Source organism: Ranitomeya variabilis, chromosome 3 (assembly GCF_051348905.1).
Source record: "Ranitomeya variabilis isolate aRanVar5 chromosome 3, aRanVar5.hap1, whole genome shotgun sequence".
Taxonomy (NCBI): Eukaryota; Metazoa; Chordata; class Amphibia; order Anura; family Dendrobatidae; genus Ranitomeya; species Ranitomeya variabilis.
Genome location: NC_135234.1, coordinates 479503436 through 479518402, shown reverse-complemented (window position 1 = coordinate 479518402; position 14967 = coordinate 479503436). Strand labels below are relative to the sequence as shown.

The following is a 14967-nucleotide window of genomic DNA, read 5'->3' as shown; positions in this document are numbered from 1 at the left end:
GTGTATTTTTTTTTATTATGCTTCTTGCAGCACTTTCATAAATATTTAACAGAATTCATCAGTATTGATGAGCGAACCCATGGATGTTCGAATTCAGCAGGTTTGATGGATATGGAGTTGAAAGTTTGGTTCAGGTCTGAACCTGACCCCAAACTTGATCCCAAACCTGAACTCAATACAAGTCAATGTAGACTATTCCTATCAGTGTGACCTTATAATATCCTGAATATTTTCTCCCTACCAGACTAATTACACCAGCACACAGCCACCCCAGAAATGGTGCATCCATTAGATTTGCCATTTCTGGCTCTTGCCCTGGTGCATTGGAAAGTAGGGTAATGGTTTTGAGGTTCATTTTAGCTGTTCTATGTCCACAGACATCAGGCCCAGGGGTTAGTAATGGAGAGGCATCTATAAGACACCCCATTACTAACCTGGTAGTCAAGAGTAAGAAAGACACACACACAGAGAAGAGTCCTTTAATTGAACAAAACACACCCGACGAATCCCCTTTTGTTCCAATTAATAAAATACAATTAAAAATCAAAAATCAAACTAATCCTCACTTGTTCGTCATTAATCCATAATGATGATGTCCCATGACGATCTCAGACTGTGCTCCATCCAGATGCAGTGCTGAGCGGTGACATTAGTAATGTGACCGTTCATCACGAGCAGCCGAAACACATTGACAGTAGCATGTGAATCCGACTGCTGTGATGAGTGATGACGTCACTAAGGTTATCGCAGTTCATAGCCAATGAACTTCAGTAATCTTACTGAGGTCCCCTCAGTTCACAGGCGCTGGTTCTCACGAGTTCAAGGTGAGTACCAGACTAATGAGTGGTCGCTCATCAATCCGAGACACGTACTAAACTCGTGAGAACTTAGGTGACTTTACTGAGATCCTTACATTATCGGTGGAGAAGAGAGCATTACTTTTTTAAAAATGTTATGATATTAAATGGGTAAAAGAGGGAATTTGTCAGGGAGTGTTTTGATGTCAGCAGACATAAAACAGCTGACATCAACCCTAAAACCATTACCCTGCTGGCCAACGCACCAGGGCAGGCGGGAGGAGCTGAGTCTAAGCTCTAAAAATGGTGCAACAATTAGATGCGCCATTTCTGGGGAAGCTGAGGGCTGGTGTTATTAGTCTGAGAGGAGACCAATATCCATGGCCCCTTCCCAGCCTGTTAATATCAGCCAGCAGCTTTCTGCTTAGCATTTTCTGATTAAAGACAGGGACCACATGCCATTTTTTTAAAACTATTTATTTTATGCAGTCTCAGCCTGGGTCACTTATTTGACATGGCTGTGATGGAGTCTGAAGTCCCCACAGCCTTAAAGCCTGTTGATTGGCTGTGCTGTAGCCTTTCAACAAGCTTTATTAGGATGAAGAACCTGACAAACAGTAAGTAGTACATGTTCAGGGTCAGGTACCGGACACTAAAAGTTAGGTACGACCCCCAAAACCCATAAATAGGGATGAGTAAACTCCAAACTTTCCAGTTAGTGTGTTTACTCATCCCTATTTGTCAGATATAGTACTAAGTACAATCTTCCTATAATACAGTAATTATTTCGTGTCACAAAGTAATAGGTTTTTCCCTTATTTTGATATTTGTAGCTCTGTTTGTTAGGTTGCTGTTTCCTGACAGACTCTGTACAGGACACTGTAAATATAAAGTACATAAATAGAAAATGCAAAATCATTTTTTAGAAATTTCAAACTTTACAAGTTTGTCTTGCAGGTTGAGCTCATAAACAAGATTGAAACCCCAAACACGTATCTTTGCTCTTCTATATTGAATGACAAGGTTTTTCAATTGATGAAGTCACTTAAACATTTCATCAATTCAGGGACACTCAGATTCTATTACTTTACTGTGGCACACAGAAAACGAACAGCACATTTTGTCACTCCACTTTCAACTTCTTTATCCATTTTCATAGAACCAAGTGCTTTTTGATCTCTTCTTTGAAATTGAGGTGTTGAAAAAGAGACAGTACACAACACAGTTAACCCTTTAAGGATGCAGACTAGTTTTCTTGTTTGTTCTTTTATTTTTTCCTCCTCTGTTTTTCCTTACTTTTGTTTTTCAACCTAATTATGCACAGTATATGAAGGTTTGTTTTTTGCTGGACTTGTAGTTGTGAATGACGCTATTCATTTTACCTTATAATGTACTAATAAACAGGTAAAAATCCAAATAAGGTGGTATTGTGAAAAAAATAAATTAATAAATTCTGTCATTACAAATTTTTTTGCTGCTGCTGCCACAAAGACTGTAAAATACAGTCGCACCTGCCCTCTGTTAAGCAAGCTCAGCTCCTGAAGCATCTATGCATACCTGCACCTGCTCCATGCGATCATAATATATCATGGAGTAGCAAGGTGTTAATAAATAGGTTGGAATGTGCCTTAGGCAGGGGTACATTTTTCAGCTTTTTTAATTTCAAAATTTTCTGATATGTTATTAAGAGATTTATGTGAGCAAAATAAAAGCTTGCCTAGACTGGGTGTAAAAAATAACAAACTTATTAACTGCTAGAACCCACCTGAATCCATCGCAGGCTGCTCAATGGTCATCAGAAAAACATCTGATGGTACACTGCTCAAGTTAGCTGACCTCTGCAACCAATTCCATTGTTTGCAGTGGTCAAGCAGCTGGTTGAACAATTACAGTGTCAAGCAAAAGGGTAACAAACTTCATGTTTTAAATTTCAGGCTCCATATCTCATTATCCACTACTGCTTCAAGCATAAAACTATGATCATTTGATAGACAATCATTTTGGCTATGTCATACATAAATTTGATGTGCAACTATTTTGAATATGGTTAGTTATGTAGATTATTGTCATGTCACTGCATTGTTACTGTTTTGCTCCTCTTGGTATAATTTTTTTTTATTCCTGTATACTACAACCTGTTCTCACATTCCGTAATAGCTCAGTGTGTTATTAGGTTGATTTCTAAGTGAAAGGTCACTGGTTTGAATTGAGAAGCAGCCATGGTAGAGATTTCTAAAGAAAAGAGAAACAGCATCATCCAGCTCATCGATAGCGATGTCTCGGCCAAGAAAATTGCCAAACTGCATCATGTGAGTACCATGACAGTTGGACAAATATGAAATGAAGTCCATCCATATATTCAAAAGCCAAGAGTTGGATGTTAAGGCAAAATAATGTAGTTAACAAGTTGGATCATCACAAGGTCAGACAGTTCAGGCGCGACAAACATGGCAGTGGAGGTGGCTCGTATGATTTGTAATAGTGAGATCACAGACATCCATGCAAGCACCGTATGAATCATGTTACACAATTCTGTAATGGTAGCCCGGAAAATGTTAAAGAAGCCTCGACTTCAAGAATGTCATAAGAAGCTTCTGCTCGAGTTTGCAAAAACTTACGAAAAGTGGACAGTAGAAGATTGCAAAAGGGTGACTTGGAGTGATGAGACAAAAGTCAATAGACTAGTCTTTTGTGGATGCAAATGGGTCTGGAACAAACAAGGGAAGAAGGGGCTAAATGATCGAGAAATTAAAAGAACTGTCAAGTTCGGTGGCGGAAGCCTGACAATATGGGGATGTTTGACAGCCAAAGACATTGTATACTTGACCAGTATCGATGGTGGTCTTAATGATGAGCTATATGTGAGTATCCTACAAGACAAATTACCTTGTACACTCAAGTATTATGGGTATGAAAAGGACGACATAGTTTTCCAGCAGGATAAACACCTGAAATATACTTCGAGATTGGCAAAGAAATGGTTAAATGGCAATGAAGTATAAGTGCTGAATTTGCCTCCACTGTCCCTAGACCTCAACCCAATAGAACACTTGTGGGCAGAGTTGAAGAAAAATCTGTATACATACCCAAGTGGGTAGTCCAGCTTGCACAAACTTTGGAAGCATGTAGAAGTGACCTGGGATCAGATTTTGTTTGAGATATGCTTGAATCTGATCGAGAGCATGCCCAGAAGGATTCAGGCAATGCTGAAAGCCAAACGTGGCTTTACAAAATACTCGCAAAATAATAAATAAAATTTTGATTTTTAGGAATAAAACCGTAATAGTGCAGTATAATCACAAGAATCTGCATAACTAATCATATGCAAAATAGTTGCAAGTTAAATTTATGTATGAAATAGCCAAGATAACTGTCTATAAATTATGGTAGTTTCACAATTGAAGCAGTAGAAGATGGTGATATGTGAAGTCTGAAAGTCAAAAGTTCAAACCGTTGTTACCCTTTTGTCCGTCAATGTATGTCTTCACTTCCTGTGTCAGCCCATATGACGAAGAGGCCTGCACTGTTACTGAGTGTCAATAAGTGAGTATTTATTAGTTTGTAATTTTTCAGATATCCAATCCACTGGGCAAGTTTTTATTTTGTCCACACAACTCCTTCAATGCCAGCCACGGATAGGTTCACATACCTACAGTTTATTCCAGTGCATGTATACAACTGTATTGCTAAAGGCTGTATTCACACGTAACGTATATGGCAGCATACCCATAGACTGAAATGGGCAAAGCATATTCCAAAATTGTTCTTTTTACTACGTTTTGTCTGGAATATGTTGACCATTTTTTTTTTCATTCCAAAAAAGTATAAACGTATGTTTTTTTCATTACTATTCTATTCTATTCTATTCTATTAATACTAGATGTTGAGCATTCCGATACCGCAAGTATCGGATATCGGCCGATACTTGCGGTATCGGAATTCCGATACCGAGTTCCGATATTTTTGTGGTATCGGAAATCGGAATCGGAAGTTCCCAGTGTATGGTTCCCAGGGTCTGGAGAAGAGGAGACTCTCCTTCAGGCCCTGGGAACCATATTCATGTAAAAAATAAAGAATTCAAATAAAATATATGGATATACTCACCCGTCCGTCATTGAGGAGTTTAGGACCCTCGATGACGTCGCGGCTTGTGATTGGTCGCGTGAGCGGTCACATGAGCGGCACGCGACCAATCACAAGCCGCGACGTCATCGAGGGTCCTAAACTCCTCCTTCTTAGGAACGGAGGCTGCCGGTTACAATCGGTAAGGTCCAGGGGCCGCCGGACCGGTGAGTATATCCATATTTTTTATTTTAATTCTTTATTTTTTACATGAATATGGATCCCAGGGCCTGAAGGAGAGTTTCCTCTCCTTCAGACCCTGGGAACCATCCAGGATAGCTTCCGATACTTGTGTCCCATTGACTTGTATTGGTATCGGGTATCGGTATCGGCGATATCCGATATTTTTCGAGTATCGGCCGATACTATCCGATACCGATACTTTCAAGTATCGGAAGGTATTGCGCAACACTAAAAACAAAGAAAAAGGAGTACCAGACTACCCATATAAAATATATCAAATATTTATTAGTTATCAGTAGGATTGTAAATACCATATACACAAATATGTTAAAAAGGATTATACGGACAAAAGAGTCCGACACAATTACATATATGCACATAAAGGAACATCAGCCGTATGTTGTACTACCAAAAAATGGCGATTGGCGACTCAACCATAGATATAACACTAATTGGAGAACCATGAGTGAAAAAGTTGCCAAAAACAATTAGAGCAAAAAATACATGGCGTGACGCCCCCTGAGGAAGCGGCAACGTTCAAACGCGAAACGCGCGTTGGGGTATGTGACTGGGCTCCGGACGGGACCTCCATATCATCCCACATGGGTAATTAATTGCTTTACTTGTATTGTGTGTGCTTTGGCTCCCGACTACTTTTGTAGCACTTTTGCATTTTATTATACCACCATATTTTTCTGCTGGGCTGCCTATTTTTGGCAGATAGTCTTCAGTGCACACTTTGTGACAGCATATGTATCACATATCTACATACCTTAGGATTTCTATGTCTCGTACTGGTGTTCTCAGTTCACCACTGTATCCACGGATTTAGTCACTTTGTTACTTCATTGTAATTGGTAATATTTTATCCTGATATTGATGTATCTTTAATAAACTTTGTATTTTTTGCTCTAATTGTTTTTGGCAACTTTTTGACTCATGGTTCTCCAATTAGTGTTACAATTACATATATGTAAACAGGACCGGGAATTCAGTGACCGTAATGTATATATTGCAACACTGTCACAGCACAATGGGTATATTTAGGGTTAATTAGAAACACATTATCACCATAGCTATGGCCCTACATAAATACCCAGATCTTAAACAATATGCATCAAATACAAAAAATAATGTCTCACCCAAATATGTCCGTGCAATTGGTCAGACTACGCCCTCAGGGGGCTGTGGTGATAATGTGTTTCTAATTAACCCTAAATATACCCATTGTGCTGTGTCAGTGTTGCAATATATACATTACGGTCACTGAATTCCCGGTCCTGTTTACATATATGCAATTGTGTCAGACTCTTTTCGTTTGTGTCCTTCACTATATAATTTGTTTGTATAATCCTTTTTAATATATTTGTGTATATGGTATTTACAATCCTACTGATAACTAATAAATATTTGATATATTTTATGTGGGTAGTCTGGTACTCCTTTTTCTTTGTTTATAATCATATTTTGGAGTATGTTTTATGCCTATTTGTAACAGTGCTGGCTTTTATTAATTTTATTTATTTTATTCTGGGTGTTCTTATTTAATGTATAGAAAGGTAGCAGTACATTTCAATATGTCTAAAACTTATACATTCTTTATTATTATTTTTTTTTAGAAAAAAATGCTCATCCAGACACACCCACCTCCCCACAGTGTTATTGCCAACATTCAGGGGTATATACCACCCTCAAAAGTATTTCCTGTTTTTTTCAGTAAAAAGAAGTTGAGAAAAGAATACTTTCTTCAAAAAATAATGTAGAAGAGCATATTACATACTTTCAATGTATATGTTTATTTTACTTGCTAATGGCTCTTTCAGATGTCAGTGTGTCCAGTAAGTGTGGTGACATTTTTAACACGTACCGGAGACACTTAAGGCTGAGTCACACATAACGATATCGTTAACGATATCGTTGCAACATCACGCTTTTGGTGACGTAGCAACGATCCTGCTAACGATCTAGTTATGTGTGACAGCGACCAACGATCAGGCCCCTGCTGGGAGATCGTTGGTCATTGGGGAATGTCACCGCTGTGCTCGGCTTTACAGCCGGCGCTGACACATTCAGTGCAGGGAAGCTCTCGGCAGCAGTGCGTGCATTAGCAGCTCTCTTGCCGAAAGCAGTTTTAACCTTGTGGACGCCGGGGGACGTGACAGACATCAGAATGTGAGTATGTACTGTTTTTTTTTTTTACTTTTTCAATGGTAACCACGGTAAATATCAGGTTACTAAGCGCGGCCCTGCACTTAGTAACCTGATGTTTACCCTGGTTACCCGGGTGCTGCAGGAGGACTTCGGCATCGTTGAAGACAGTTTCAACTATGCCGAAGTCGTTCCCCTGATCGTTGGTCGCTGGAGAGAGCGGTCTGTGTGACAGCTCCCCAGCGACCACACAATGACTTACCAACGATCACGGCCAGGTCGTATCGCTGGTCGTGATCGTTGGTAAGTTGTTTAGTGTGACTCCAGCTTTACACACATAGTCCCATTCAAGTTAATGGATCTGTGCACATGAAAGTGTGTTTCCATGGACTGTGTGTCCTTGTGCAAAATACACTAACATATCCGTTTTTTAACAGCAGCATGGGCCACAAAATGTCCCACACATGTGCACACTGATGACACACAGATACCATCTATTAGATGTGCCTTTTCTGTGCAGCTGTGGGCTGCTATTTTTAGGCTGGAAGGGAAAATATCAATGGCCCCTTACCAGCCTGAGAATACTAGCCCCCCAGCTGTCTGCTTTAGAAAGACTGGTTGTCAAAAATGGGGGGAACACCACACCATTTTTTAAAATTATTTATTTAAATAATTAAAAATACAGCATGAGGACCCCTCTATTCTTGATAACTAACCTTGCTAAAGCTGACAGCTGAAGGTTGCAGGCCACATCTGTCAGTTTTGCTTGGCTGGTTATCAAAAATTCAGGAAAACCCACGCTGTTTTTTTTCATTTATTTAGAGCACAGGCGGCTGCTGATGAATACTCCCTTCAGCTGCTGCCTGTTCTCACTGTAATTAGCGGCAGCAAGTGATGGGAGCCGTAGTCCCTTCAGCCTTCACCAGTGACCGGAAGTAAACTTGTTACCCCCGATCACAGCTGTGTGCTCACACTGTCATTTTCCAGCGTGGGAACCGTCTGACCGGCGGGAATAATTTTACTGCTGATCAGAATTAGTGTATGCTGCGCTGTCATGTACATGACAGTGTATCAAACATGGGATGTTCGGGGCCCCCAATTCAAGGGAATGGGGTCCGGGTACTGTTCTGGTACCCAAACCTGAACCTTTTTGTCACTGTTTGGCCGAACACACCGAACCCAAACATTCAGGGGTCTGCCCATCTCTACTGATTACCACTGATTGGCAGCTTTCCATGCACAAAGTGTATTTACAGAAAGCTGTGGGAAAGTAGTTGGACCAGGAGGCACGAAACACCTAGTCCTGTAGTGATAATCTCCTTCTTATAAAACACTGATTTTATTTTAACAACAGCAGGCAGCCCAGTGAGTGATGCATAGCTAGAATCAGGGTCTCAGGCACTACATCATGCTGCTCTCAGATTATATATAAAAAAACGACAATTTTTCTTTAAAACTGATCCTAATCGAACTATGGTAATATTCTTCTTGTGTTTATTTTCATATCGACGTTATAAGCAATTAGCCTTTTCATAATACAGTTCAGTTCATATTGCTATAAACATAATTTCCAGTTCTGAATAACAGGCATGTTATGAAAATTGTCATATTTTTGTGATACTTAATTTACACAGGTGAACATTTCATTGTTGAGAAAATGACTGTAATTTGGAAATTGATTTAGTCTATTACACGTAATGTCACCATTGTAGACTAGCAGCAAAAGCAGGATTGTACAAATCACACGTTCAGGGTGTTACGCTCTATTATGCTCTGTTTAAATTGGATAATGGTAACAATTTAAGTGCAAATTACTGATCACAGGATAAAGATTAAAGAAACTGGAAGGATTAATCACGTGCCTTCGAACTTCAGGATAATACTGTATGTGCTCTGCTTTTCGGGTAGTGTGGAAGCACAGACAATAGCTGTTTTCTTCTTGTTTCATTATATAAGCTTGAATTCACAATGAGTTTATCAAACTTTCACTTTTCTTTGCTGTTTTAAAGAGAACATTTGGGTTGTACACCCCACCAATTACGAAGCGCAACCTATAATGTACAAATTAACAGTTTCAAAAGTCAGCGCTTCTTGCCAAAGGACAATGATCTAGAACATCTATTGATCGATTAATTGATCAGTCTTTTTGTCTATCTCTTCATTGTCTGTCTCTCATTTCTATCTTCCTCAGCAGGTAGAAGGAAATGTATCTCACTGTTTCTGTCCTACATAAAAAATTGTCTGCCTGTGTCTTAAAAAAATATATATCACAGACTAATTTACTGATTTCCTTCTGCCCCTCTTCAAGCACTGTTCTATCCCAAATTTTTCATGCTCAGTTTTCCAGCCATAAGAGCATGTGATCACTGTGGTCAATTACTGGCCTTACCAGTGAGTAACGCATTACCACTGCTGCCAATCCACACCACAGGAACAGGATGTACAGAACAAGATGCACAGTGATTGAATGCAGCGGTCACAAGCCCTCCTTTCTGGGAGAGGAAGCACATGTATCTATCGATCTATCAATCTAACATCTATATCTATCTATCACATACCTATCTGTATAACAGAAAATTGACACAATTACATCACTGGAGTACTTTGAGTGGGTATAAGACTCACAAACGTCTTAAACATGGTTTATACCCTACTGCTATGTTTAAAACTGTCATATCAAAGCCAATGAAAGAGCCAGGAAGCTGTGACTTCCAGCTCAGGCATCATAGCAGTCCTACGACATCCTCCACGGGTAGAGGAAGTGAGGAGAATGTCAGGGGTCGTGTGTCAGGGGTGTCGAGGAATGATGGCTCTCAGGTAGATGAGTATATATTTATTATTTATTTTTGTACCATTATGGTTCCATTAATTTAAAAAAAAGGAAACATTATTGCAGTTTTCTGTATGGAAGTGAGAAAGACTCAGTGTACTGGGTTCGAGTAAAATCAGAATGTTTACAGTGTTGAATTATTTAATGAATTACTCTGTGTTGCATTTGGAAACTAAGATGCATTGCATAGAGTTCTTGCCAAATACGCATTAGATATTTTTTAGAGGGATGATATATTTGCTGAAATTATTTATTGTTTTGATTCAGATAAAGAAAAGGAAGTTTTATTTCCAGTAAAATTTGTCCCTGAGAAACCTGGCCGCTACACTTGCAAAATTTTGCTTCGCTCCTCTCATGATGTACGAGTCTACATGATTGAGTGTGTCGTCAACCCGTGCAGCACAGAAACCAAATTGGAATTTATTACCCCGGCCTGTGAAGCACTGATTCAAGATATTCCAATAGTAAGTTACACCTCATAGCTTCATTATGTGTCATTTTACAATATATCTATCTTGAAGACTGGACTCATATCTGTTGCGGTTGATGAAGTGTTTCATGTCAAAATGTTTGGAGTTAAGCTATATATCCACTGCATTGAGGGTCAAGTAGCAAAAAAGTTCTGATTTAACAGATACTTTAAACATTTCCAATAAACATCTAAACTATTTATATTTATAGTTGGAAATTTTACATCATTTTCTATAATTTAATTAAAGAGAAAAGTGCACCTCAAGTAATTTTATATTCATAACACAACAAACTGACAAGGTTTTGAGCATTCCAGGGTCCAGCTCTCTGATACTGCTCCAGTCTGTTTGGCTCCAGCTGTGTCGTCACATTGGCAGCTCACCTTGGCTGAGCCATTGAGCTCAAAGATTGGTGGCTCCTGAAATTAGGCCTCCACTGCAACCAAAACACCGAAACTGGATCACTGGTGGGAGCCAGACCTGGGAAGGGTGAATATTAGGGTGACAATGAGTTCTATAAAAAAAATAGTTTTATTCAAAGTATCACTTCCTATAATTTTAACACATATTGATTTGTAATATATCTTTTTTTTAATCATTTCTTTTGGTTGTGTTTAAAAGGTGGCTCAATTTCAGCTCTTTAACACTAAATAGCCATTAAAATAGGATTTGGGTAGTTTTAATATAGAGCAGCAATAAGGGAGCCACAGCTCCTTGAAACTCTCTCCAATTTACTTATTTGTAAAGAATATTTAAATAAATTTGCCCCCATAAAATAATAAAGACTATACTCACCTCCCGTGCCGGCACTGTTCCCATGGTGTCGGCTCTCCGACTCCCAGGGTTCCCGTGTTGTTGTTGTGACACGTGACGCCGGTGCCCAAGCAGCACTGGCATCACTGTCCCCACCACCTGTTGAAATGAGCCGGAAGAGGAAGTCAGAGATTAGCTGCAGCCCGGACTTCCTCTTCATATTCGATTTGTCTGAAGTCGGGGCAGTGACGCCAATGCTGATTGGACGCTGACTGTCGTAGCTGTTTTCGTTCCGACCCAAAGTCAGATATACCGGAACACCAGTGAGGCAGAATATTGACAGAAAAATAAAAAAGTTATATCTCTGGAAAGCAGGGGAGCAAAAAACAGAAACGCAAAAATGAAAATGGTCTGCGGCGTGAAAGGGTTGAATAAAGAAAATTATCCCAATTAATATACAGATAGCAGATTTCAATTGCATAACGCAGATATTCCGTGCCAGTGATGAAAAAAAGAAGATTACAGGAAGGCACACCTCCTAATGAATTTGGCTTACAATCGTCTGGCTTCAAAGTATTAAATAAAACTTTATATTAGTGTTTTATTCCTTTTAAATTGCCTTTTTGAGCTTCAATACTCTTCTGCCAAAAAGAAAAATGTATGATTGGTTAATTGGCAAAATTATATTTGCTAGCTTTTGGAGCAGAGAGGCATCTCCCTCAGGCATATCTCCAAATTGATGACTGACCGGCACAACTTGTAAAGGTGGCCTGTCCTTTCACTTGTGTATATATGAATTATAGGCTATTCTGTGATTTGAATGCTGCATTTTTTGTATCTTTTTTCCAGTGACAGGCGCGGTTTCTAGTTGTCAGATTTCTGAGTTCAGCTGCAGTGTCGGAGGAAGCAAGCGTCTTTGATATCTACCATGCACAGTACATAGAGGAGAGGAGATGCTGGTTCCCTATCTGTTACTTATACTTACTAGGTTTAGCAGCAATAGCAGCATCTCTATGTGCTTTTGTCTCTCCGTAGCTCCTCTCTTCTCTCGCCGAGCTCTATGAAGACATTTTTTTCTGCAGTAAGATTTATTTCTTTTTTTTTCTCTTGTGCTATTGACTTATGAAGAAAATGATCATGGCAAGAAATCTTGATGTCTAGTACCACCAATTGATGGTAACTTCTCTATACATCAGTGTCTGACCATTTAATGAGTCTTACAACTTGATATTTAGTCAAACTAAAGTCTTCTTCAAAAAGGAAAGTCACCCATCTCCTGACAACTGTTTCAAGTCTGGGTTTACCATCCATGACTGCAGCAGACTGGTTTACAGCCTGCTTAAAGTGAAGCTGTAATCAGGTTTTTGCTGCCCCATCTCAGATCAGCATGATGAAAGGTCGGACCTTGATTCTAGCGATGCATCATTTACTGGGCTGCTTACTGCAGTTTTGATAAAATGACTGCAGATCTTACAGTTCTCTGAATGCTAAGCTCTGTGTAACCCCACTGTTGTGAATTCTGCTTTTGGGTTCCCTCCGGTGGTAGTAGGTGGTAATGCAGTTGTCCCTGGGTTGCAGTCCTGGTCAGGTGTGTCTGCTGATTGCAGTTCTGACTGGGGTATTTAGGTGTGCAGGATTCATTAGTCCTTGCCAGTTGTCAATTGTTGTTGGGAGGTGTAGGACCTCTGCCTGGTTCCTCCTGCCTTTCTGCCAAATCAGCAAATATAAGTGTCTGTTTTGTTTTTTTCCTGTGGCACACATGCTGTGTGCTTCACAATTCAGTGCTATTCTTTGTGTTTTCTTGTCCAGCTTAGATTGTGTCAGTATTTTCTCAGTCTTGTTGGATTCTCTGGAGTGGCAGATATACATTCCATGTCTTTAGTTAGATTGTGGAACTTTTTGTATTATCTGTTGTGGATATTTTTGGAAGGGTTTTAATACTGACCACCTAGTAATCTGTCCTATCCTTTCCTATTTAGCTAGAGTGGCCTCTTTTGCTAAATCCTGTTTTCTACCTGTGTGTGTCTATTCTTCTCCTACTCACAGTCATTATTTGTGGGGGGCTGCCTATCCTTTGGGGGTCTGCTCTGAGGCAAGATAGCATTCCTATTTCCATCTATAGGGGTATTTAGTCCTCCGGCTATGTCGAGGTGTCTAGGGTTTGTTAGGCACACCCCACGGCTACTTCTAGTTGCGGTGTTAGTTCAGGATTTGCGGTCAGTACAGGTTCCACCGACTCCAGAGAAAGTTTTCATGCGGCTCCAAGGTCACCAGATCATAACACCCCACCACCACCACTGGTTGGCGGATTTCATAGGCAAAAAGCTGCCAATCATTGGTGGAGCCGGGTTGTACACAGTTTGTGCATATTCATTTACATGCTACAGACTTACTAGTGCTATAGTCATAAGCTCCTGCTGTTAAAAACCTTGAATCAGGCTCTCTGTCTCTATATCATTCTGATCTCAGATAGAGGCCAAAAACCTGATGATAGTTTCCCTTTAAAAATGATGTCATCATAGACAGATCAGAAATCTACCAGAATGACTATTCTTCCCATTCTCAACATAGAGTGTCTGTTTCTAAAAAATACTAAAATAAATTGATAACTCTTTAATAACTGTAGTTTGGGTCCTGAATCAGCAATGTCTTTCAATTTCTCTACTTTAGAATTTCTGCAAACTAGCAGGAACAGTCTGGATCTTCTGGTCTGGAAGCCAGCAAGAAACCCTAAGGAGAAGAAAGAAGTGAATTTCAAATTACAAAGTAAATTATATGTACCCCTCTAATGTCCCAAAAAACAATACAACTTCTCCCACATAAGGCATCATGGTACCCCATCAATGAAAAAGAAAGTTATGGCTGCCGTCACCTGATGGCAGGGCGCCGATGGGTTGACATGACAACCCAGGGTCTGCAGGAGACCTCTGTGGTTGTCTACAGAAACTATTGAAGCAAATGAAAAGTTGAAAAAATGCTTTTAAAATTGTAAAAAAAAAATAAAAGTTCAAATCACCCCTTTTTGCCCCATTCAAAATAAAACTCTAAAAAAAACCCCAAAAAACATTTGGTATCACCACGTTCAGAAAGGCCCAATCTATAAAAATATAAAAAGAATAAATCCGATCGGCATACGGCGTAACAAGAAAAAATGAAAACTCCACAATTACGTTTTTGGTTGCAATAAAATGCAATAGCAGGCTATGAAAACATTGCATCTACCACAAAATGGTATCAATGGAAATGTCAGGTCAGCACGCAAATAAATAAGCCGTCACTCAGCCCCAGATCATGAAAAATGGAGACGCTACAGGTGTCAGGAAACGGCGTAATTTTTTTTATAAACGTTATTTTTTCAGCACATAAATAAAAAAAAAAATATATACTTGTTTGGTATCTACAAACTTGCAATAACAGTTTTAGCTTTTAATGAACATGGTAAAAAAGTGGTATTGCACTTTTTTGTGATTTTACAACACTTTGAGTTTTTTCCCATTTTCCAGTACACTATTTGGTAAAACCAATAGTGTTGTTCAAAACTGCAACTCGTCACACAAAAAACATGCCCTCATGCGGCCATATTGATGGAAAAATAAAAAAGTTATGGAAGTTTGGAAGAAGGGGAGGAAAAAACGAAAGCTCAAAAATGGAAAATCCCAAGGTG

At 39.4% G+C, this 14967-nt stretch overlaps 1 protein-coding gene across 2 annotated transcripts in view; it reads left to right on the top strand.

Moving 5' to 3' along the window:
- Window positions 1-14967, top strand: part of CFAP47 (cilia and flagella associated protein 47) — an 816247-nt gene that overhangs the window by 410829 nt on the left and 390451 nt on the right. For both annotated transcript variants that reach the window (XM_077296700.1, XM_077296701.1), the window contains exon 47: window positions 10348-10544. In XM_077296700.1, coding sequence (XP_077152815.1) covers window positions 10348-10544 — 197 coding nt within the window. The remainder of the gene's footprint in view (window positions 1-10347; window positions 10545-14967) is intronic.